The following is a 22,693-nucleotide window of genomic DNA, read 5'->3' as shown; positions in this document are numbered from 1 at the left end:
TCTGTGCCCACCGTGATGTAAGTGCTCTTGGTTAGGGCTTGTATCGTCAGAAATGCATCATATCAGCCCATATTGAGCTTGGCCACAATTTGAGGCTTTCATAGACACTACAACAATGACTTTTGCCTCAACTTGCCTCACTTGCCTCTTCTGCCTAACAATGGTATGTAGGCAAGAAGAGCCACACCCAGCCGACTGGCTCGTGGCATGTCTGATTGCATATTGACAATGCCCCGGATCATAGATCCGATTGCCACAAGCTTCTCGTTCAAGAAGAGGGAAAGTCGTCCCAAACACCTTCATGCTAACATCTCGCGCATATTTTGCACTTGAACTTTCAATTGCGACCCCTGAATTAGCTAGCCTTACAGAATCAACACCAATCCACAATGCCGCCCCCCATCAAAAGCATCGGTGTCGTCGGAGCCGGAAACATGGGCTCTATGATGACCCTCCGATTCGCCGAGCTCGGCCTCCTAGTCTCAGTCTGGGATATAGAAAGGAAGAACGTCGATGAAGTGGTGAATTACGCAAGAGATGATAAGAGCATCACAGGCCGAGTTCAAGGCTTTTATGACATCAATCAATTCGCCAAGAGCCTGGAGGGCAAGTCCGACCGGAAACTATTCATGTTCTCCATCACGCACGGTGCGCCCGCAGACGAAGTACTCCGCATGCTCAAACCCGATCTGAAAGAGGGCGATATCATCCTCGACGGCGGAAACGAGAACTACCGGAACACCGAGCGGCGCCAGAAAGAGTGTGCTGCCATCGGTGTCAGCTGGATCGGAATGGGCGTTTCGGGTGGATATCAGTCTGCGCGACGGGGACCCAGTCTCTCTCCTAGTGGAGATGCTAAAGCCATCGAGCGTGTTATGCCGTTTTTGGAGTCGTATGCGGCTCAAGATCCCAAATCTGGAACTCCGTGCGTGAAGCGCATGGGCCCCGGTGGATCGGGACACTACATCAAGATGGTTCACAATGGCATCGAGGGTGGAATGCTTTCTGTTCTTGCTGAAACATGGCAATACATGCACGAGGGACTTGAAATGGATCATGGCAAAATCGGAGATGTCTTCGATAAATGGAATGAGTCTGGCGAGTTGCGAGGCAACTTCCTGGTTAACATCGGCGCGAACATTTTACACACGCGGAGAACACCCAAAGGTGACAGTAAAGGCGAGGGAGCCAGCCGGGATGATGGATACGTGCTCGATGATGTGCTTGACAAGGTGGTTCAAGATGACGACGGCACTGAAGGTACTCCACTCTGGTGTCTCATGGAGTCTGCCGCCCGACATGTCTCTTGTCCGACGTTAGCGGCCGCCCATTACATGCGAATCTCAAGTGGAAACCGTACAGAACGAGCACGTGCTGCAAAGAAGCTGGGAATGCCCATCCCGAAACCGATCGAGGGAACCCGGGACCACAAAGCGATCATCGAGAATCTACGACAAGCTGTGTACGGTTCCTTCCTGGCATCTTTCTGCCAGGGCCTGGAGCTGATTTCACGAGCCTCAATAGACGAAGGCTGGAACATCAACTTGGGTGACTGTTTGCAGATCTGGCGAGCGGGATGTATCATCAAGTCTGATCACATCGCGGATCTACTGCAGCCGCCACTCGCAGTCCAGAACGAGCTGACGAACACCAAGTTTGTGGATGCGGTTGCGCATGAGTTGCATCAGAACTTCCACAGTCTCAAGCAGGTTGTCATGGAAGGGACCAAGTTTGATCAATATATTCCAGCTCTCTCAGCTACACTAGAATATCTGAAGTATGAGGGTGGATTGGGACTGCCGACCAAGTTCATGGAGGCGCAAATGGACTATTTCGGTGCACACAACTACAACAAGCCTGGTCTTCCAGGCGAGGATCCAGGACCAGTTCACAAGGGTCCTCATCATTATGAGTGGTTGCCGGCTTAGATTGTTCGAGTGCATTACTCCAGGTTCTGTATCGTGTAGCACGTCAAATTGTATTTAGTACCCAAAATTGTACATGTATCCGAGTGCACCAGAGAATCTTGCAGATTCTTCTAACGAATAATTAACTATGATGATAGACATGTAGAGGCGGATGGAGAATTGGTTTAAAGTTTTATAGATCGCCCAAAAAGGCAGGTCGCGGCCTCAGGAACCCGCAGTACGTGGGTCAGTAGACAACCAATCGGAGAAACCAGGCTGGCCGCAGCCTCAGAGATTGGAAGATGGCGCAAGATGCGCAGGATCTTAGGCTTACGTTCATTCTCTTCTATATCAAAACCATTTCGTCGAATTGAGTCCGCAAAACAACTCGCTCGCAGAATGGCTTCTCTCCCTACCACATACGACGGTACGTGTGCTTCCGCCTCTCACATCACTACCCCTCACACCCCCACTTCGATAAAAAGCTGACGATAGTGAATCTAATAGGGCCCGTCCCAATTGCTGTCATCGGCGGCACCGGTCTGCGCGAGTTGCCTGGCTTCACCCAGGTGGCTTTGCTGAATGTCACAACCCCCTGGGGCGCCCCTTCCTCCCCCATCACTATCCTGCACCACGAGTGTAAGCACAACAACAAGGTTGTCGCCGTCGCTTTCTTGAGCCGCCACGGCTTGCACCACCAGATCGCTCCCCATGAGGTTCCCGCTCGCGCCAACATCGCCGCTCTACGCTCCATCGGTGTCCGCAGCATTATTGCCTTCTCTGCCGTCGGCAGTCTGCAGGAGGATATCAAGCCCCGTGACTTTGTCATCCCCGACCAGGTCATTGACCGCACCAAGGGCGTGCGCCCGTGGACTTTCTTCGAGGGTGGCATCGTCGCTCACGTCCCCTTCGGTGACCCCTTCGATGAGGGTATCGCCAAGGTGGTGCGTGAGTGCGGACACAGCCTCGAGGGTGATGGTGTCGTCCTGCACGACCGTGGTACTCTGATCTGCATGGGTATGTGAAGCTGTAATCCATCCCCATGACGAAATATCGCTAACCATGTCTTGTACACTACTCAGAGGGTCCCCAGTTCTCCACTCGCGCCGAGAGCAACATGTACCGCTCATGGGGCGGCAGCGTTATCAACATGTCTGCCCTTCCCGAGGCCAAGCTGGCCCGCGAGGCCGAGATCGCTTACCAGATGATTTGCATGTCCACTGACTACGACTGCTGGCACGAGGCCACCGCCGACGTGACCGTCGAGATGGTCATGGGCAACATGAAGTCTAATGCTGAGAACGCTCGCCGTTTCGTGACTGCTGTCCTTGATGCCCTGGCTAGCGAGAAGCACGCCGAGCTGATCCAGGCTAAGCACCTGGCTGGTGGTATCAAGTTCGGTATTAGCACCCCTCAGACTAACTGGAAGCCCGAAGCTAAGGAGAAGCTGGACTGGCTTTTCCCTGGCTACTGGTAGATCTAGTGGCTTTAGGATTGAGGCACATACTGTTTTGGCTTGTCACCTGACGTATATCTGATGATAGCGTATATGCATTATAGTTATGGAGTACGTACATGATAGGCATGATTGATATGCGAATCTGAAATGATATGACTGCACGTTTAGTTGGCTTATGAAAAGCCCTAGTTCTGGTTTGTACAGTAAAACGGTGCAGGAAATATGGCATTCTAGGTGGTAGTCTGGAACTGGACTTGGGTGGCAGAACACCCGAGCTTCTACCGGCAAAGCACTACTTGTTTGGGCATGCTATCTCCTTAATATGTAGGAACGGAAAGAGGTGGGCCTGTTAATGACTAGAGAAACTTTAGAACCCGACGAAGATACACAATACAGAGGAAATGCAATAACAAAATCCACGGGTATCAATCAACTGGGAAAAATATATAGGGACGAGAAAGAGAGGAAGACTACATGTACTAAATACTAGGGTAAACACCCGATGGCAAAGAACTTCAGACGTCGACACACTCATTCAAGTTTTCTCATAATAGACAGTCTACGGAGGTCGCAAAAGCCTTTTGGAATAACAAACCATTGGGGTTGGCAATGCCAGTGTGTAGTTCTTTTGCTCCCCTCTATTAGAACTGTTCGATTAATCTCCTTTCCTAACTACTCCTCTTGAACCTACCCGATCTCAATATGATAAAATCGGCGGGTTTCTGGTTAGGAGAAAGCATGGCATGAAAGTACCTGGGCACCATATCCAGGCTTAGATTGAAAAGATACCCTTCTGTATTGAGAGGATTATTACGATTCTAGAATTGAAAGGGTGGTAGTGAAGAAAGGGGTTATATCAATAGAAGAGCTGTAAGAGAATACTAATGTTCGCTATCAACCTTCGCATAGGTGAAAGAGATAAGCACCACAAAGCAGGGTACATGTTCTATCAATCCTGCAGCTTATTGACGGCATGCTACTAGGCATTTCAGATAGAGCGAGGCTGTGGCGGCCTCTACCACGCGATCTCCGTGCCATCGATGACGTTGAAGAACTTGCCGGAGGTAGTCTCTCGGGTCGCATTATCAATCTGATCGAGTCATTCTTCATCCTTAATCCTTCAAGATAGGGAAGGGTATCACGTACCAGGCCCAGAATAGCATCGATACTCTGGCGCTGGGAGTTGGGAGCCTGGGGAAGGCCCATCCCGCGAGCAGCCCTGTTACCGCTCTCCGTTTGCACGAGGCTGCCAGATGATCAGCTGCTGCCCGAGATCTCCCATCCAAATGGTGTCTCTGGGGACTTACCCGGGATGCACAGAAAAGGCGATGAAGCCCTTGTTGGCACTATGGATGGCACTGCACATCCGCCGGAGTTAGCCGATTATTTTCCCAGCCATAGTAGGCTAAAGCTGACACAATCTTACGTAGTGATCCAGTTCAAACCTGCCTTGGCGATTCCGTATGCCGGAGCGACGTGAGCCCTATGAAGCTCAAGTCGGCCAATCGAACCGGCAGCACTGGTGACAGACACCCACTTGGGGGCCTGGGACTTCTCCAGCAAAGGCTTGACAGCCTGGTACAGGGCCAGGGGGCCGAGGGCATTTACGGTAAATACGTCAGTCACAATCTCGGAGCTCACCACGTCCAGGGGGATGATCCCTTTTTCACCGGCTCCGCCGGCATTAGCTACCACGACATCGATGTGGTCAATATCTGTGAGATCCTTGATGGCCGCCGTCGGGTCGGCCGAGTTGCTGCTTTCAATTTTTACTAGCTGTAGACGCGCGCCATCAGCCTTGGGCAAGGCTTCTAGCTCCTTGACATAGTCTGCAGCTGTGTCGCGGACACTGGCAATAACAGTGTGCTTAGGCCGGAGTAGGAAGGTTTCTACCAACGTCCGTCCGATTCCTATCTTCCGTCAACTCGAGCCCAATAAGACTAAGCAGGACTTGCCTCGACTAGCGCCGGTAACTAGAACCACAGGGTTGTCGGAAATAGTCATGGCAGGGGGATAGATAATAGAATGATTCGAGTAGGGCTCGTATCTGGTAGGGCTGCAATTGGATCAATAGACTTGATGAATTGGATGGAGAGAGAATGTGGATCTAGCTTCATGTTCACAGCCGCCTCTATATATCTATACTAAGTATGGGAGGTGTTGAGGTGTAGCTCTATAGGCGATTTCTAATGCTTATGTGCTCTTCCACGGATGCTTTGAAATCAGGACCTCAAGATGACTGACCATTAATGTTAGTGACATGGAATTGACCCCTGCTTAGTGCTACGAGGGACTAGCGGATGAGCTTGTCGTTCATCTTATCCTTACGATATCACGATACGCCCTATAGCAGCCTAGTGCGAATCCTTCGGGCCGTCTAGCCCCATGGTATTCGGCTATTGAGCACCGGTTATAGATAGGTTGGGTGCTGATTGCGCATATCTTGAGCATCACTGAGTACCATCAGACTGTTTACTGATTACAATTTATTAGTCGTTACCCTGTGCTGTGAGTTACTCCATGGGGAAGACCCTGAGTGAGAACCTGCCCGGTTTAACGCTTCGTGATATATATCATGAATATATGTCGTTTCTGGCCGTTCATTTTCAATCTAAACTGGTATTGGGTACATCATTCGCCAGTAATGTTGAGCCATGACCTTTACAATAAGGAACCACACCCAGCGTAGATCGCTGATGCAGCCATCGTCTTCGGTTGGAGACCAAATTAATATGAAGTTATCTACCGTTTGACATTCTCCATCGGGTGGGGATCAACCCCCTATTTTTGAAGCACGTGACTCAGTCTCCATGCCTAAGGCATTCGATGACGCGAATGTCCGACTCACCGACTGGCCAGATAATCTGCCATCCTTATCTTTCCCCAGACACTTACATCAATAAGTACGCCGAACAGCCCAGACTGTGCCTTTTTTTTTTTGAGGATGTACCAGCTGGACGAATGCCTTTGTTAATACAATAAACTACATCGCTATTACCTTCCTATGCTTTTTCTTTACGCTTCTTCACCTTCGAACATAGTTGATCACCCGTCGCGACCCAACTTCAAACGATGCATGCTGGTTATCTGCGCTTTTTGATGATATGAGTGGCGATACTGAAAGCTTGTGGATATTTTCAAGGGACGTATTGGACTGTCGCGAATTTCTGATTCGTCAGGATGAGCCCTGCCGTAGATACCAGTCAAGCTCCGTCACAGCGGAAGATGACCGAACATGGTATCGCAAACGGGACCAATGGGAGCTCGAAGGTTGAGAAACAATCCTTGTCCAATTCTGTCGAGGGGAAATGCAGTCAAGCAGAGACTATTATGACACAGTCCAACGGCGAGGCTGATCAATGGCCAACCAACGGAGACGATGGCACAAATGGGCAACAGAAGCACGATACAACTTCGGCACAGGACCTTGCCAATGGAGGATATAAGCTGGCCAATATGGAACGCGAGCAGGGGCTTGGGATTCTAGTTGAGCATCCACCGAACAACGGAGATAATCTTGGCCAGTTGTCGGTGGTGGATGTGTACGATGGCCCCAAGGCCATGGCTGCTTTGGCTGATATGTCGACCGATCTCTCTCACCAACTACCACCAGATAAAGAGAAGGTCATGAAGTTATCTCCTGTGAAGATCCAGGAGCTCACATCCTCCTCAGACTCAATACCTTACCGCCCCGTGGAGTCAGAAACGAACACTGGAAGGCGAGTAGTCTCGGACAACGTCCATGGGAATGCATCTCTCGCACAACCGGAGATACCGGAGTTTGTACTTCAGTCACTGAGCGAAAATCCATCGCCCGCGGACGTTTTGCCAAAGTTGCGGCCCACTAAAGAGGTGTTATTGGGAGATGCTTCTGCACCCGCGAGTCCAGCCTTCCCACGAAATACTCAAAATTCCTCCCTCAGAAATCGGCCGCAGGCAGCTCGAACTGTTTCCACCCCTGGTTACATGCGGCGTCAATTGCCCATCACTCCAGGCAATGACCGTCTAACCCAGACATGGGCATCGCGCTCGAGACAGGACCGACCTGCGCTGGACCGCGAGTTGAAGAGCCACCTTATTGCATCACCTCAGATTATAGAATCGCCTAATTCTTCACCCTTGCCATCATCTATCCCCTTGCCGCCAGTTTCTCTGCCAACCTATCTTCAGCTTGAGCTTGCGTCTGGTCGACCTTCACCACTGTACATTCACTGTGACGCAGCTAATGACTTTCCTTATGAATCATCACGAGTGAAGATCGAGAGACTCATGAACTTCATTATGCTTGCACCTATGCTTGAGCAGGTACTTTGCTTTGGGAGTCTTGCTTGCCTTGATGCATGGCTTTACTCTTTCACGATAATGCCACTGCGGTTTATTAAAGCTGTTTATATCTTGGGAGGGTCATGGGTGATGAATCTAGGAGCTGAGATCCGGTTCATTTGGAAGTTTGTGATGAATGGGATTGGTCGAGTATGGCGCAGGAGGAATCATATTGTGAAGGAGGAGCAGCGTGGAAGACGCGAAAGCGAATCTGACGCAACTCCTCACCTGCCTCAGGGCTCCTCTGCGGGGCCAGACATGGGTCCAAGAAGGAAACATCGACCCTCCGAATCCCGCAAACACCACCATCGGCGGAAGAAGTCGATGCCCTCAGCGCTACTTCCAGACGACAAAGCGGACATCCTAACAGGCCTGCTGATGATAGCCACATGCTGTGTTTTGATGTACTTTGATGCAAGTCGAATGTACCACTGGATTCGTGGACAGGCTGCTATCAAGTTATACGTTATCTACAATGTGCTGGAGGTTAGCGACAGGCTCTTGGCTGCCATTGGTCAAGATGTCCTTGAGTGTCTCTTCTCGCGGGAGGCTCTTGAACGTCGTCCGGACGGCCGAAGCAAGATCATTCGTCCATTCTGGTTGTTCCTGGTAGCACTGGTTTACACAGTATCCCATGCATTGTCTCTATTCTATCAGGTCATGACTCTAAACGTGGCAGTTAACTCATACTCCAACGCACTGATTACGCTGCTTCTATCGAACCAGTTCGTGGAGATCAAATCTACCGTCTTCCGCAAGTTCGAAAAAGAAAACCTCTTCCAGCTTACCTGTGCGGACGTCGTGGAACGGTTCCAGCTGTGGCTGATGCTTACCATCATTGCTTCGCGTAACATTGTGGAGACAGGCGCATTCAACTTTGTCGGCAACCTCGGGCTGGGCTCTAGCTTCCCAGGCCAGTCCTCCACAATCACCAACAGCACACCGCTATCCACGCCTCCACGCACTGCATCATCCATCCTACCCCAAGCATTCACCCTCTTCCCATCCTCAATCCTATCATCCTTCAACAGTGTCAACTCTTTCATCCCAACCTTAGCTCAAGTCCTCGGCCCATTCCTAGTCGTACTAGGCTCCGAAATGCTAGTAGACTGGCTCAAACACGCTTACATCAACAAATTCAACAACAACCGTCCAGCAATCTACGGCCGCTTCCTAGACGTCCTAGCAAAGGACTACTACACAAACGCTTTCGGTGAACAGAACTTAACCCGTCGCATCGGTCTACCCGTCATCCCTCTCTCCTGTCTCTTCTTCAGGGTCTCCGTCCAAACATACCAAATGTTCCTAGCAGCCCTCATCCCCCAACACCCATCTTCAACAGCAAACGGAGCAACCTCCCTAACCTCAATCCACAACCACTACGCCCCCTCCCCGATTCCTTCAGCTCCACCTTTAACACTCGCAACCATCCTCCCCGCGTCCGCGGCCCACGTCAGCGCGTTCTTCCGAACCGTCCTCGAAAACGCAATCCCGTCTCCAGCACAGTCCGTCCATATCTTCACCGGTATCCTGTTATTGACTGGATTCATCGTCCTGCTCATTCTGAAACTCCTGCTGGGCATGGCCCTGCTCGCGTTTGCACGCTCCCGATATAGGAAGATGAAGGCTCGGGAGAGCGAGCGCAGACAGTCCTCAAATAACCAGTCCGGTACTGAGAGTGGGGCGCCTCGTTCTCGGGATTTCCATGTTGAGGGTAGTCAGCGTGTTGGTGGGTGGGGTGTCGTTGAGGTTGGGGATGAGAAGCGGAAATTGATCTATGCTGATGATCCGGATGGGTTGCGACGGGTCAAGGAGAAGGAGGAGAAAGATAAGAGTAAGGATGGGGAGTTTAATGTTGATCATGTGCAGCGGTACGAGATGATCGCTAAGAAGATTTGGTGATTGGGGATTGTTTTGTCGGGGATGGTGGAAGATTTTGATTGTATAGCTTACTGTATAAGTGTATATATATCACTCGGTTCATATTTCATTTACATTATCATGGGCCATGGAATTGCGTAATAAAAAGGGATATCAAGATTGTTTTCGATTACTTTGTGTATACATTTGCAGTAAATTGGGGAATAAAGAATGGACAATTCGTGTCATGGGAATATGGATTCGAGGAAGGATATCAGAGTGAGGCGAATAGGGGTATGTACAAGATCTCGAGAGACTCGCTGGTCGTGATCAGTATTAGCGAGTAGTCCGGTCATCAAGCACAGGAGAGCCAGCTCCTGGTTTTCATCATAATAAGGTCTCATGGCTTTCAAATGAAGGCTACAGGGGTGAGCCTTATCAGTATTGGTGGGTATTTGAGCGATTGAATGTATGCCCTGGTGGAGCGCGATGCATGACCGAGGGGGAAGCTGTGTTTGCTCGAGTATAGCCGGACGGGCCGGGAGGAGCCTGGGAGCGAGGCTGAGGTGTTTGATGACGCATTGATGGGTTGAAAGCTGCATAGCCACCATTTTGAGGAGGGGGAGTTGCTGAACTCATTGGGGTGAACGTCCTTGGTGGAGGCTGTACCATTGCGGCTGCTTGTGGGGGAGGTGTAGGGCGGTAGCTTGCCGGGGTGTTGGTCCGATAGGGAGCAGGTGTCCCACCAGTGCTGGCGGGCGTGTAGGATCGTGTTGAATATGGATCCTGTTGGTAGTAATCTTGTTGTGCACGAGGCGCGTCTCTTTGGCCACCGGGGGGCCCGTATCTAGGTCCGTATCCGTCCTCTCCACTGTATGCAGCTCTCGGAGGACCGTAGGGGTCGTAGTGAGCAGGTGCACGGTTACTGTTGAAATATTCGTGATCATCGGAAGCGTCCATGTCAGCCGAAGTATAATCGGGCGCCGGGGTGTGACCCTGATATGGCCGAGAATCAGAACTATCGGTCAGATTGCGATATCCAGGACCGGGGCTATGACGACCATCATTGCCATATGGCGCAGGGCTCGCTCGAGACTGAGGAGTGGCCATCCTTGATGGAACGTTAGCCGGCAAGGGAGGTACCGGTGGCAGCGTCGGGTTCTGGCGACCAAGAGGGGTGTATCCCATTCCAGCCGCATTGCCCGTTAGTGAAGAAGACTCGGACAATGCTGAAGATGAAGTTCCAGTTCGAGCCAGTGTTGGTTTGGCATCAAAGTCCAGATTCGGCAGTGTTGGGTTGTGCGCCGGTGCTGTCGAAGAAGTCGATCGCGAGTAGGGTGGCAAAGTGGTCTGGGTGGTACTTCGTGACAACACAGCCACTGTGGGGGTCTTATCCCCGGCGAGAGACGGCAGAGTCGGGTTCGAATCTGTTGCCAGCATCGGCTGAGTGGGTGCTCGGTTCTGTAATTTGAGTCCCTTTGCCAGGGCCTTGGTATTTTTGCGGTGCACGATGCGCTTCAGCCGTTGGCCAACCTTCCGCCGGCAGTACCTCGACAGAGTACCGTCTTCCGCTGGGATATGGTGGAAGAGGAAGATCAAATAGAGTACAATCGCCGATATCAACTTGAGGACTGATAGAACCCAAATGACTAGAGTGAAAAGCATACCAAACAAGACCACAGCTTGAAGGTTGTTTTCCTCGGCTAGAATCTTAATGTTGTTGAAGAATTGACTGGCTCCAGAAGTTCCATCGTCGTGAGCTGCATTCTTACCTCCAGGGAGGAGGTCCATCTGCATGACCGAATAGAGAGTGATGCCATTGAGAACTTGACGCGGACCATCTGCAAAGATCGTGTTCATCCAGACTAAAATCTCCGTTAGTCATTTTTGAAGATCAGTTAGACAACAGTCGTATACTTACATTGGAAAGAGAAGTATGCATAAAGAGCAACATATTCTGCTGCTTTCCTGTCTTTCGTTAATTCGGCGAAGACGAGGAATCTCCTGTATCCACGACCCCGCTTGCCGAAGCGAATACTCTGAATACGCACAGCCAGCGGGTCCAGAAAGCTGCGGGTAATACTACCCGAGCGGATGGCTCGGATGGCATGTATCCATCGATAGGCCAAAAGAACGAACGAAGCAATGATACAGGCGGCGAAGATCCAGCGGGAGATATTGAAGGGAATGGCGGGTTCAACTCTACCAGACCATCGAGAGAAAGCCAGCAAGTTGACTGCAGTAAATGTATCGACGCCGTAGACTGCAATCGAGATAAACAGAAACACCCATAGGAAGAAATATGAGAAGCCGGTCCAACAAGACTCGGATTTAAAGTCGTCCAAGTTCTAAGGAAGTAATTCATCAGTATCCCGAGGCATGTATACAACACTGTCATTGTGTAGACATACCACGTAGTCCCATTTCTCCTCGATAGCTACATCCCCCTTCTCACGGTCTCCACAGCACAGCATTGTGTCGATTGACCTGGTCCTGCCAGGAAGTGATCACGGAGGATTGAAATGAATGACGGGATCACGGACGATCAAAGGTCGACTTCCTCGGGCCAGCCGGGCAAAGTCGTGGTTGAGGTTCGAAATCGGTGCAAAGAATAGAGAGAGACAAAACTCAGGCGCAACGAGCGATGGGAATGATAATATCTTAACCGCGCGAATGGCGCATACCTGCGCAAGGCAAGGAGAGAGGCGGGATCCCGGTGTCAGATATCGAGGGTGGCAAGCCACGTGTATATGATCACAATGAAGGGTTGGAATTTCAGGTGCGCATTGGCGTACTTAAAGCGACAATAGACAGAGTTTCATTGAAGACACGCCAATCTTTTGCCAAGAAAGGGACAGGATGTGGAGAAGGAATGCGCAATTATTGGAAATAGGGTCGAATGAGTGTGGCCAGGGCCCTTGTGGCGAAGGCTGTTGAAAAATGAATGACACAATGGAAGTTTGAGAAAGGGGAAGAAGACTGAAACATCGAGGGTTCGACAGGTGTGGGGACAGCGGGAAGTTACAGGCACGAGCGGGTTTTTAGGGCTGACTCCGGGGAATTCCCTTTGTTTTTTTTTTTTTGTCTTCTGTTCTTTTATATGTTCTAAATTTGGGAATATTCTCTGCATTGGTTAATACTCCGAACTTATTGCCATCTATTCTCGCAATCCAAAGTGAGACAAATAGGGAAGATGGGGTCGGTAATCTCCCTTCCCACCCCTCACTGGCCATCCGCACGCGCCAGGGGAGGGTCCATGTACCTAAGCGCTTATTCCGGGCGCTACGGAGTACACGTTTTGCTTGATGCACCAATGTGGCCAGCGCTACGGTCTTTATATATCTTTCTATCAAAAAAACGTGTGGATTCCTGAGTCATTTTCCATACTTGAGGCACCTGATCCATGTCGGAGTATTCCGTATTGTGTAATATAGTCCAATCAATGGTATTCAACTCTCTGTATTGTTGTATCCACTATTCTGGCAATCTATACTATCCTGATTACATAAGGAGTATTGTTAGTTAACTACTTGGGATTAATAAATCCTCCGGTATCACGGTGTATCTGCGCCGACAATCCAGAGCTCTATAACGCCAAGACTTGGACCCCATCACGCCATGATAAGCACTACTGCCGAGGCTTTGCGCACAGCCAAGGGGCCACCTTGATCTTGAATGTATTCAGAGCCATGTCCATCCTTAACCAACCCAGTTATACAGGTGAATCGCGTCGATCTCCAAATGTGGAAACTGTCTAATACTGTCTTTAGCTCTTATCATTCGCCTTACCCCGTCGCAACTTCGATCTGACAAATAATCTTGTTGATATCAAGGAACGTATATAAATCACCAATTCCTTCCAGTATATACTCCAGCTACCTCCAGCTTCCTTCACCCCGTCACTGATACGTATTCCGTCGAAAATACTTAACACTAGCATGCTTGACTCCACCCTGCATATCGAGAACAAACCCGTGCACGATGTCTCAAACTTCGCTCCAGCCTGGGTCCCCAATCCCACAATTGATCGGCAACCAACCCCCGAAGCTGCTCCAGCCCTTCACCGTGTGAGGCGTGATATTCCACAATTGAATTGAACTATTGTCGCTTTGTCAGTTCAGCGCCGAGCCCTGAAGGATGGCATGACCGGAACATGGCCCATCTAGGCGGGATTTCACAGCGCGGACCTCGCTGATAACGGTGGAGGTCACTGCCGTGCTAGTGAACAGCCGCATCGCCCCCGAGGACTACAAACTCTGGAAGTAGTGGCAAATCGAGCTCTTCCGCCGCATGGTCGAGTTCGTTGCACAGCCAGAGTCAGATTATCGGCGTGCAGCTGGCCCATATTACTGACGGGACTCTTTTGAGGATTTTCATGGTCCCATAAACTAACCGATAGCATAGATAATGGCCATAGGCTCATCATGCTTGTTAGCCTCGATGAGAGTAGCTGCCAAGTAATACCGCGGTTTGAAGAACAACGGGCCTTGATCATCACGGGGAGGAGGTTCCCCGTATATCCGGGGATGATACCTATTTTCTACCGGATGGAATGGAACCAATTGTATGTCTGTCTCATTTCTTGTAGAACTAGGTCTGTTTTCTGTGAAGAAATTCCCGAAATTGGGATTCTCTTTTTTTTTTGTGTCGGCATCCCTATGATCTGATAGAATGCTAGAACCCCTCACCTCGGAAAGCGCGGACGAAGCTCCCGGTCACCCTCGGCCGATTACCACTATCCTGTACGTGGATATGCAAGATGCATGTCGAGCTTATAAGGTTTATCTGCGACTACACCTGCAAATGTAACTATCCAAACTGCAAACCCGGGTAGCGTTCAAGGGGTTGACCGGTATATATTTCCCACGGGCGTATGAGAAGGCACGTCAGGAATCATTGGCCAGAAGGAAGGTGCGATTTGGTAGGGAGTAAGACTTCACCTAGGAAGGCCGCATACATTTACCTATGCAGGTAACCGAACATTCTTGTTATATTTTATATATCTGCTTCTAATTAATTATATCTATTTCAACGTCTGATGAACAAAACTGTTTCAAAGCTAAACTCCGGGGGGTTTCATTCCTCCGGCTCATGTGGCGTTTAAGTCCGTCATCCGTCCGAGACGGGCTGTAGATGCACCGAACACGAACAATACGAGGTATAGCTGTGCAATATAAATACATGGCAAAGAAACCTCAGATAAACTCCACAGTCAACGAGAGACGCTTGAATCTGACATCTCACACTTCTTTTCGCTACCGTAAACGTTCAAAATGGTCTCTCTACCAGACGTCCAGTCCTCAAATGCTCAAATCGCCAAAATCCTCCCACCAGGCCTTGTGGCAGTCTTTGTAGGGGCAACAAATGGCGTCGGCGAAGCAGCGCTGAAAGAGTTCGCCCGCTCAGCCCAATCTCCACGCGCATACTTCATCGGCCGCGCGCAAGAAGCCGCTGCCCGCATCACAGCCGAATGTCGACAGTTGAACCCGGAGGGAGAATTCATCTTCATCAAAGCGGATGTCAGCCTGATTCGGAACGTCGATGTGGTGTGTCGCGAGCTTCAGAGTAAAGAGAAAAGTATCAACATCCTCTTCCTTAGCTGTGGAACTATTCGTTCGGGGGAAGGTAAGTAGGACGTTCTCACATCACATACAAGAAAAGGATATTGTTACTCATGATATGCAAATAGATACAACCGAAGGCCTCCATATCCTACCTGCACTTGGATACTACGCACGAACACGGTTCATCACCAACCTCCTCCCCAATCTCAAACAAGCAACAGGCTTACGGCGCGTCGTCAGCGTCCTAGCCGGCGGCCACGAAGGTCCCATCGACGTTACCGACTTCCAAGCAAAGAAGCTGTCCATAGTAAAGCTACGTGGACATCTTGTGTCCATGACTGATATGGCCCTGGAAACACTGGCCGAGCAAGCGCCAGAAGTGACGTTTATTAACGACTACCCCGGCGCAGTCAAGACAGGGATTGGGCGCGAGGCAAATACCTTCTTGACTTGGTTCATGGGTATTGTGCTCATGATAATCGGGCCTTTGATTTACGTTCCCATTCGGGAGTCGGGGGAGAGACATCTTTTCTTCGCGACGAGTGCTAAGTATCCGCCCCGTGCCCGTTTAGACGCAGGGGAAGCTTCCTCTGGTGTGCCTTTGTCGGAGGGAGTTGAGGTTGCCAGTGGGACGGACGGGAAGGTTGGAAGTGGGGTTTACAGTATTCACTGGAGGGGGGAGCATGCTGGTCCCAATGTGGTGACCTTGCTAGCTGGACTTCGCGAGCAGGGAATAGCCCAGAAGGTTTGGCAGCATACGGTTGGTGAATTCGATAGAATTGTGGGGTCGGCAGATGTCTGAGTCAGAGGGTGCTTTTTGGTGATTCTGTCGAGTTTCGATTGGGGTTGGGTAAGGCATGACTGTACATATTCCCATTCCTTGTCCTAATAGTATTGCCTTTGGTGGGCTACAGGTTATGCGAGTTCTAAATGATTTCTTTCTTCGTATTTATAGCAAGTGTACGCTACCAAATGGTGCTTTCGAGCTTTTGTTCATATTGACCCATTGGAGTACCTAGGTAACGCAATTGCGTCCATCCATCCATTGTGGGCTAGATCTCTGGTTTCTGTTGGCAAGTAGCTACCAGATGATTTGTAAATTGATCAAACATGCACAGCGGGTTTTCTGTTTCTCGGTAGCGTCTATGGGGTCTGCTGTTTGTTATTTCTGTCCCCACGACGTCGACGGTTTACACGAGAAGAACCTAGTCCTTTGCCACCGCCGCTCTGACGTTTGATCTTCAATGCCGAATTTCTAGCTCTCCATCTGAAACTTCCAATATGATCATTTCGGATAATTCTGGTAATTGAAATCTATAATCTATAAGTAAACCCCCATTTAACGATATAAAACGATTACCCAGTTATAACGATCGGAATCCGGTGCCTTCAACGTGGCCATAGGAACCCCTTCTGTTCTCGAGAGGGAGGATAAATGATGATATAGGAGTAACCTAGCGCATATATGAGTCCCCGAGGTCGGGCCACGGGGCATTGGATATGACATAATCACAACACTGCCCTGGGGAGATGGCCTCAGAAGGACCAGGGGGATCGAATGCACTTCGAATAATGTAAGTCCCATTTCCAGCTCGACACAAGCTCCCGATTTATTATACATATGTGCGTATAATTCCACATGGCAGGGAGTATGTTTGCGGATCCAGGCTTAATGCGGTAATGCTTGCGAGGGCGAGTAAAGAATCATCAACAACATTCGACCCTGAAATTCCTTCGAACAGTTGTGAGTATTATACGTTGATAGCCCGTGTATTAATAATCTCCGCACTTGACATGGAGAAAGTCAAGTCACTCCCAGGCAACCATCTCAAAAGATCCGAACATCATCTGAGCTGCGCAAAGGTCTCATTTTTTTTTGGTTTTGTACGAAAAGAATCAGATACAACGGGAACAATTAGCCAAGCACATCGCCATCTCGTCTACACCCCACTTGAGCACACTCTTCACGGGTGCTACTGGGAACTGATCGAAACCGAGAGTGTTTGATACTCAGGAAGCTCTTCTCTGCTCTCCTCTGCTCCATGTGAGATTTGACCTGCCAAATTCCAATTTCAGTTTCCCCTGATTCTCCGAAAAGATTGAGCAATGGGACGCATCAGCGACAACTTCACTATTATCTATCTCGGCCTCGCCGCCGGGATATACTTCAAGCCGGAGTATGCGATTTTCAATTCCAGGATTGTGACGGCTGCTATCCTATTTGGAGTCATCACTGCGTCGAGAATTATTTATCAGCTTGTGTTGTATCCCGACTACTTTACTCCATTGAAACACATCGATTCACCTGCGGTAGGCTAGCCATCCTTAATAAGTATTTGATGAATGTGTCTAATAATCTGTAGGATCGAAGCTGGCTCACCGGTCATTCTCTGAATTTCTTGCTTGAGACCCCCTATCCGCAGCTACGAGAGCGGGTCAAGGACAGGCCCAATCAAGATCTCCTCCGGTATTATCTTGTCGCAAACATCGAAAGAGTAATTTTGACAAGCCCAAAAGCATTGGGTGAGCTGCTTGTTACGAAAGTTTATGACTTTGAAAAGCCCGAGCTGGTCCGGCAAAGCTTGCGGCGTATTACAGGCGATGGAATTCTACTTGCCGAAGGTGAAGAGCACAAGGTAAGTTTAGCCCTTCAAATTACACTCGACATGCATTCAAACTTACAATTTCTCCATTAGATACAACGCAAGAATCTTATGCCAGCCTTTGCCTATCGCCACATCAAGAATCTCTACCCAGTATTTTGGGGCAAGAGTGTAGAAATGGTCAGGATGATTGAGGAAGACCTACAGGACAGAAAGGCCAGTGGGAACAACGACAATACAGTCCAAATCAGTAACTGGGCCAGCCGAGCAACCCTGGACATCATCGGCGTCGCCGGTATGGACCATGACTTCAACTCTCTCCGGGAACCTGACAACACCCTCAACCAATCCTACCGCAAAATCACGTCCTCGCCACCCCTTCTCTTGAAAGTTCTTTTCGTGATCAGTATGATACTATTAGGTGACCCAACATGGGTCCACACATTACCGACGAAACGCAACAAAGATATCAAGGAGAGCGGCGAGGTCATCCGCAACATCGCACGACAGATGATCCGACAAAAAAAGGCCAAAATGGAAGACCATAAAGCCGAAACCGGCATTGACATCATCTCCGTTGCGCTCAGTAGCGGCACGTTCGATGAAGGGAACCTCGTCGACCAATCCATGACCTTCCTAGGCGCAGGCCACGAGACAACCGCCACAGCACTACAGTGGGCCGTTTACGCACTCTGCAAGAACCCAAACGTCCAAACTCGTCTGCGGGATGAAATACGTGCCAATCTTCCCTCCCTTGACGACCCGACTCCAATCTCTGCAGCCGCAGTCGATAACCTGCCCTACCTAAACGCAGTGTGCAACGAGGTCCTCCGCTTTCACCCCTCTGTGCCGATGACCATCCGCAAGGCGGTTCGTGACACGACTCTTGTTGGCGCACATATTCCCAAGGATACGACACTCATCATCTCTCCGCAAATTCTGAACCGGATGGAAGAGCTGTGGGGCCCAGATGCGAACGAGTTCAACCCGGACCGCTTTATGGGTCCTGGCAAGGCTAACACCGGCGGTGCGGTTAGTAACTATGCCTTTTTGACTTTCCTGCATGGTCCGCGTAGCTGCATTGGGCAGGGATTTGCGAAGTCGGAGCTTGCTTGCTTGATTGCTGCTACGGTCGGTCGGTTTCATATGGAGCTCAAGTTTCCTGATGCTAAGTTGGAGATTCGGGAAGGAGCTACCGTGTCCCCTAAAGATGGAGTACTTGCCTTGCTTACGCCATTGGAGGGGTGGTAGATCTGGATCAGATGTGTCTATTCGTTCTGTGTGGTTCTTGTGGTATACATTGCTGGTATTCTGGGTACTTCCGTCTTTACATTGTTCAAGACGATGACCCCGGCTTCAAATGAATTTCATATTATGTGCGCTACTTTGCATATCTCATGAATTTAGCTACTCATCATTTGCTTCGTTTGCATGTGTCTCAAAATGATTGTTCAGATGTCTCGATAAAAAAAAAAGAGTGAATGGCTATTCCTCCAAAGAAGCCGGTCTTAGCTTGAACTAAGATGAATCAACGTCTATTATCATAAGGCATGGGCTATGAGAGACCGAGGCAATGCACTCTAAGACATGAGTTTTTGCTATTCTTTATTTTATCTCCTAGTCATGTCTATAAGCCCAACAGTTCGAGGTTGTGCTTCTGATAATGATCCGTTTTCAAGATGTGATTGACAAACTCTCCCATGAATTCAGCTTTCAGTTGCTAGCTGTTTTGACATTTTACACCTCAAATACAGGCATTAGGGAATCAGATAGGCGTATATGACCGACCCTCCCTAGGCGCAACAGCATTATCTAAATTAGGGTATCACTCAGCAATAATTACAACCCTACAGGGCTATATACCAAGCTAACTAATTGAATATATATGTAGAGTGGATTCCATCACGATGGCAGATTCCAGAGAAAATCTAATGTTCCACCTTCATACATCGGAAATTGACATCCATGGCTCATATCAAACGGCGCCATCGATGGATCAAATGGCAAGGAAAGCCAGTTATCTGCACCGATATCATTCAAGGATGGGATGAATCCCAGATCCGGAGGTGGGTCCTGCGCTACAGGGGTCCTCATGGGATTTGACTGGTCACCATTTTCCGGCCAAGTAGGAGGCCCCATGGATGATCTTCGCGTCGGGTCTCGACTACTCTTTATGGATTTCGACGATGCCAGCAGATTGCGCCGCAAGCGTGACACATGCATGTCTAGCAGCGTGGCATAGCGTGTGCTCAGATGGACATCATCCAAGGCGTTTGACTTGAGCGCTTTGATGCTCTTTTCTAGTATTTCAATTGATTCCTGGAGTTTGGCTTGCCGTGTGCCCAGACTGAGCGCTTTCATCAAGAAGATTGAAGCGCTGGTTATGCGAAGGACAATTCGAACTGGGGAAAACCGTAGCGCCCCTGCTTCGGCTAGATGGGTGACTTTTTGCAAAATCTGGCCACATCCGTCGATTACCTCTTGAATGTATTCGTAGTCTGTTGAGTCGATGGTCATGGGTCGCACTCCGTCGAAGTTGTTGGGGTCGTTTTCTGCGACAGCACGTTCCACTACTGCTTGCATTCCCACGGAATGGGTGTAGACGCGGACGAAGTGGTATTCGATGAACAGATCGTTGTAGAATGCTTGATCAAGTACTTGGGGCTGCAGGTACTTGTCTTTCCATTGATTTAGAAGAGGTCGGAAATGCTCAAGAAGACCAACGTATCGGCCGCTGTGTAGTTGCTGGCGTGCAAACGCAGCAGAGGGGAAGAACATATCAGTAACAGACTTGGCTAGCTTGGTGAGCTCAATCCACGAATCCATGAATGTCAACCACGTGCTGCCCGGTGGTCCCAGCCCTTCTGGCTTCCGTCCACCCAGGATAGAATGGTTAAGTGATTGAGGGATCGGTGACATGCATCCAATCCGCCAAGCCAATTGATTGATGTAGACGTATAGCAGACGCTGTACACGCTGCCAACGAATTTCCATCTGATCTCTCCATTCTGGCTCGTCGGCTGATGAGCTACTTCCTTGTGTGTCGAAAATGCCCAGCTCGTGTGCAAGAGAGAGCGCACATCCAAGCAACATCCAGGACATTTGGTCAGATCGGCGTGCTGGCTCAATGATATCTTCTACCCCGCGACTGCCAGCTGAGTTTGGATCATTGTTCTCATGATTCGTGGGGGCTGATGGGATTAAATCATCGTCCCAGCCATCCGTCTCGGGTGGAAAATGTAAGGCGCGAGGGTGCCATTCTGACATCAACAGAAGCGCCTCCACAGTACCCAGGCTCCGCACCTTGGATTTTGTGGATTTTTCTTGTCCAAATATCAGCCGCATCGTCAATTTTTGGCAATGCGACCATAGTCGGTGGTGAATAAAGAAATTCCTCGACTCTCCCCCTGCCCCGGGAAGGACGTGATAGCGGGAGGAGATCATGAGAATAGTGGAGCATAGCACTGGCTCTCGAGTAATCAGCCAGTAGTGGTATCGATGGTTGGCGTAGAAATCAGTTAGAATCGGAGATAAACAGGACATATTCTTATAGAACCTACTTCTGGTTAGCTTCTATTTAGTAGAGACACAGAACATGCGACGGAACACACAGATCAATAAAAGTAACAGCCTCTCTAGCGGTAAACCAGCCCATCTTGACAAATCGACAAGCTTCCCAGACATTGAGAGTGTCTTGGGTTGCGTCGGATAGCTTCACAGGATGAATTACCCGTGCCACCGTTTCAAAGGTGGTATTGTAGTTTCTGGGTGTTCGATCTTGAGTATTCGAACCTGCCGAGGGCGGCCCAGCTATTGATTCGGAGCTAGTATCAGGGTTAATATCTTCTTGGGCAGTTGCAGCCTCGAAGAGAATGTTGAGGGCATCATTGCCACTTGCAACAACAGTACGCATCATAGAGCTCGCAAGTGTAGAATTTGCTCGGTGTCTATTATTTTCATATGCATGAGAAGGGGAATGATCAGTCCGTGAAGGCCCTGCGGAAGGGTGATCAAGGGAGCCACGATGGGACCTTGTTTCATCCCGAGGATATGGCCATCCCGACGGAAAGTTGGGCTCTTGATGAAAGTTGGTCTCGGGTGATGGGTTGACTACACCCCTTGTATGCGGATTGAGGGTCTGTCCTTGTGCGAGGACAGAACTAGCAGGTGAGGTCGTCGTAGGTTGCCTGGCGTGTCGGGGTGATACATCGGCTTCATAGCTCTCCGGTGACCGCGCTAGAAATTGACCATTTAGATAACAGCCAATTTAGATATGGTAAGCACTTCAATTCTAGCGTACCTCGCTTGCGGGACCTTTCCCAGGCCCGTTTTTCAGGGAACACACATTCCCTTAGTTCCCTTCGGCAGCGCGCACATGGTGGGCCGATCGGAAGGCCATCTGGGCCTGTTCCTAGGTCGCACTTGGCCTTCCTTTGCCGGCAAGGGATGCAGGCCTTGTAGGTGCGCTGATACGGCTTGTCCGGCCGGGATGACCTGACGACATCCATCGTCAACCGTTCCTGGGCGGATTCAGGGATCTCGGCGAAGTGGGTTCTGTGGATATTTGGTGATGCGATGGAAGAAATGTGGAGGGATAATTACCCGGCGATATCCGTCGGGGCCGCGAGCTTCTTTATCTCCATATTAGCGTCCAGCGTAGGATCAGACCTTTGTGGAAGATTTATTTAATGAAATCGTGTATCCATGAACCTATTTTATAGAGAATTAAATCGTCTAGTTTAACCCCAATCTAATTATTGCGTAGTCAAGAGCCAAGGGACAAATTGCAGATCATATATGTCGCAGTATAAGGCGGCTGCAAGCCTCCAGGCTCTAATGCATGTACACTGTAAATAAAATGGACAATGTTCTAGACAAGTAAAAAACAATATCGAATAATCAAATGGACGTCTTCCCGTCATAGCCGAAGTGTAGGTACCACGCTTGGACTCGGCTTCAAGATGACGGAACTCATTC

At 49.7% G+C, this 22,693-nt stretch overlaps 8 protein-coding genes across 8 annotated transcripts; 5 read left to right on the top strand and 3 right to left on the bottom strand.

The window, feature by feature from the left end:
• Nucleotides 1–389: 389 nt before the first annotated feature.
• Nucleotides 390–1,928, top strand: N7447_001812 (6-phosphogluconate dehydrogenase, decarboxylating; the record flags this gene model as incomplete). Its single annotated transcript, XM_057226088.1, has 1 exon — nucleotides 390–1,928. One exon carries the CDS (start codon nucleotides 390–392, stop codon nucleotides 1,926–1,928), a length of 1,539 nt encoding a protein of 512 aa, XP_057090104.1.
• A 291-nt stretch (nucleotides 1,929–2,219) lies between these two features.
• On the top strand, nucleotides 2,220–3,384 carry N7447_001811 (S-methyl-5-thioadenosine phosphorylase; the record flags this gene model as incomplete). Its single annotated transcript, XM_057226087.1, has 3 exons — nucleotides 2,220–2,334; nucleotides 2,415–2,924; nucleotides 2,990–3,384. 3 exons carry the CDS (start codon nucleotides 2,220–2,222, stop codon nucleotides 3,382–3,384), a joined length of 1,020 nt encoding a protein of 339 aa, XP_057090103.1.
• A 997-nt stretch (nucleotides 3,385–4,381) lies between these two features.
• Nucleotides 4,382–5,370, bottom strand: N7447_001810 (Short-chain dehydrogenase/reductase SDR; the record flags this gene model as incomplete). Its single annotated transcript, XM_057226086.1, has 5 exons — nucleotides 4,382–4,456; nucleotides 4,513–4,612; nucleotides 4,674–4,724; nucleotides 4,793–5,276; nucleotides 5,328–5,370. 5 exons carry the CDS (start codon nucleotides 5,368–5,370, stop codon nucleotides 4,382–4,384), a joined length of 753 nt encoding a protein of 250 aa, XP_057090102.1.
• Nucleotides 5,371–6,546: 1,176 nt separating this feature from the next.
• Nucleotides 6,547–9,591, top strand: N7447_001809 (TAPT1 family protein; the record flags this gene model as incomplete). Its single annotated transcript, XM_057226085.1, has 1 exon — nucleotides 6,547–9,591. The coding sequence occupies one exon, from the start codon at nucleotides 6,547–6,549 to the stop codon at nucleotides 9,589–9,591; it is 3,045 nt and encodes a 1,014-aa protein (XP_057090101.1).
• Nucleotides 9,592–9,987: 396 nt separating this feature from the next.
• On the bottom strand, nucleotides 9,988–12,023 carry N7447_001808 (uncharacterized protein; the record flags this gene model as incomplete). The annotated part of the gene is made up of 3 exons (XM_057226084.1): nucleotides 9,988–11,414; nucleotides 11,471–11,897; nucleotides 11,961–12,023. The coding sequence occupies 3 exons, from the start codon at nucleotides 12,021–12,023 to the stop codon at nucleotides 9,988–9,990; spliced, it is 1,917 nt and encodes a 638-aa protein (XP_057090100.1).
• Nucleotides 12,024–14,822: 2,799 nt separating this feature from the next.
• N7447_001807 (uncharacterized protein) lies at nucleotides 14,823–15,915 on the top strand (the record flags this gene model as incomplete). Its single annotated transcript, XM_057226083.1, has 2 exons — nucleotides 14,823–15,174; nucleotides 15,239–15,915. The coding sequence occupies 2 exons, from the start codon at nucleotides 14,823–14,825 to the stop codon at nucleotides 15,913–15,915; spliced, it is 1,029 nt and encodes a 342-aa protein (XP_057090099.1).
• A 1,304-nt stretch (nucleotides 15,916–17,219) lies between these two features.
• Nucleotides 17,220–18,967, top strand: N7447_001806 (cytochrome P450; the record flags this gene model as incomplete). The annotated part of the gene is made up of 3 exons (XM_057226082.1): nucleotides 17,220–17,423; nucleotides 17,477–17,749; nucleotides 17,810–18,967. The coding sequence occupies 3 exons, from the start codon at nucleotides 17,220–17,222 to the stop codon at nucleotides 18,965–18,967; spliced, it is 1,635 nt and encodes a 544-aa protein (XP_057090098.1).
• Nucleotides 18,968–19,618: 651 nt separating this feature from the next.
• Nucleotides 19,619–22,359, bottom strand: N7447_001805 (Peptidase T2 asparaginase 2; the record flags this gene model as incomplete). Its single annotated transcript, XM_057226081.1, has 4 exons — nucleotides 19,619–21,272; nucleotides 21,328–21,952; nucleotides 22,017–22,270; nucleotides 22,319–22,359. 4 exons carry the CDS (start codon nucleotides 22,357–22,359, stop codon nucleotides 19,619–19,621), a joined length of 2,574 nt encoding a protein of 857 aa, XP_057090097.1.
• Nucleotides 22,360–22,693: the final 334 nt, after the last annotated feature.

The sequence above is a fragment of the Penicillium robsamsonii genome (genome assembly GCF_028829455.1).
Source record: "Penicillium robsamsonii strain IBT 29466 chromosome Unknown utg000001l_segment0_segment0, whole genome shotgun sequence".
Classification (NCBI taxonomy): Eukaryota; Fungi; Ascomycota; class Eurotiomycetes; order Eurotiales; family Aspergillaceae; genus Penicillium; species Penicillium robsamsonii.
This window is presented reverse-complemented; position numbering and strand designations above follow the sequence as displayed.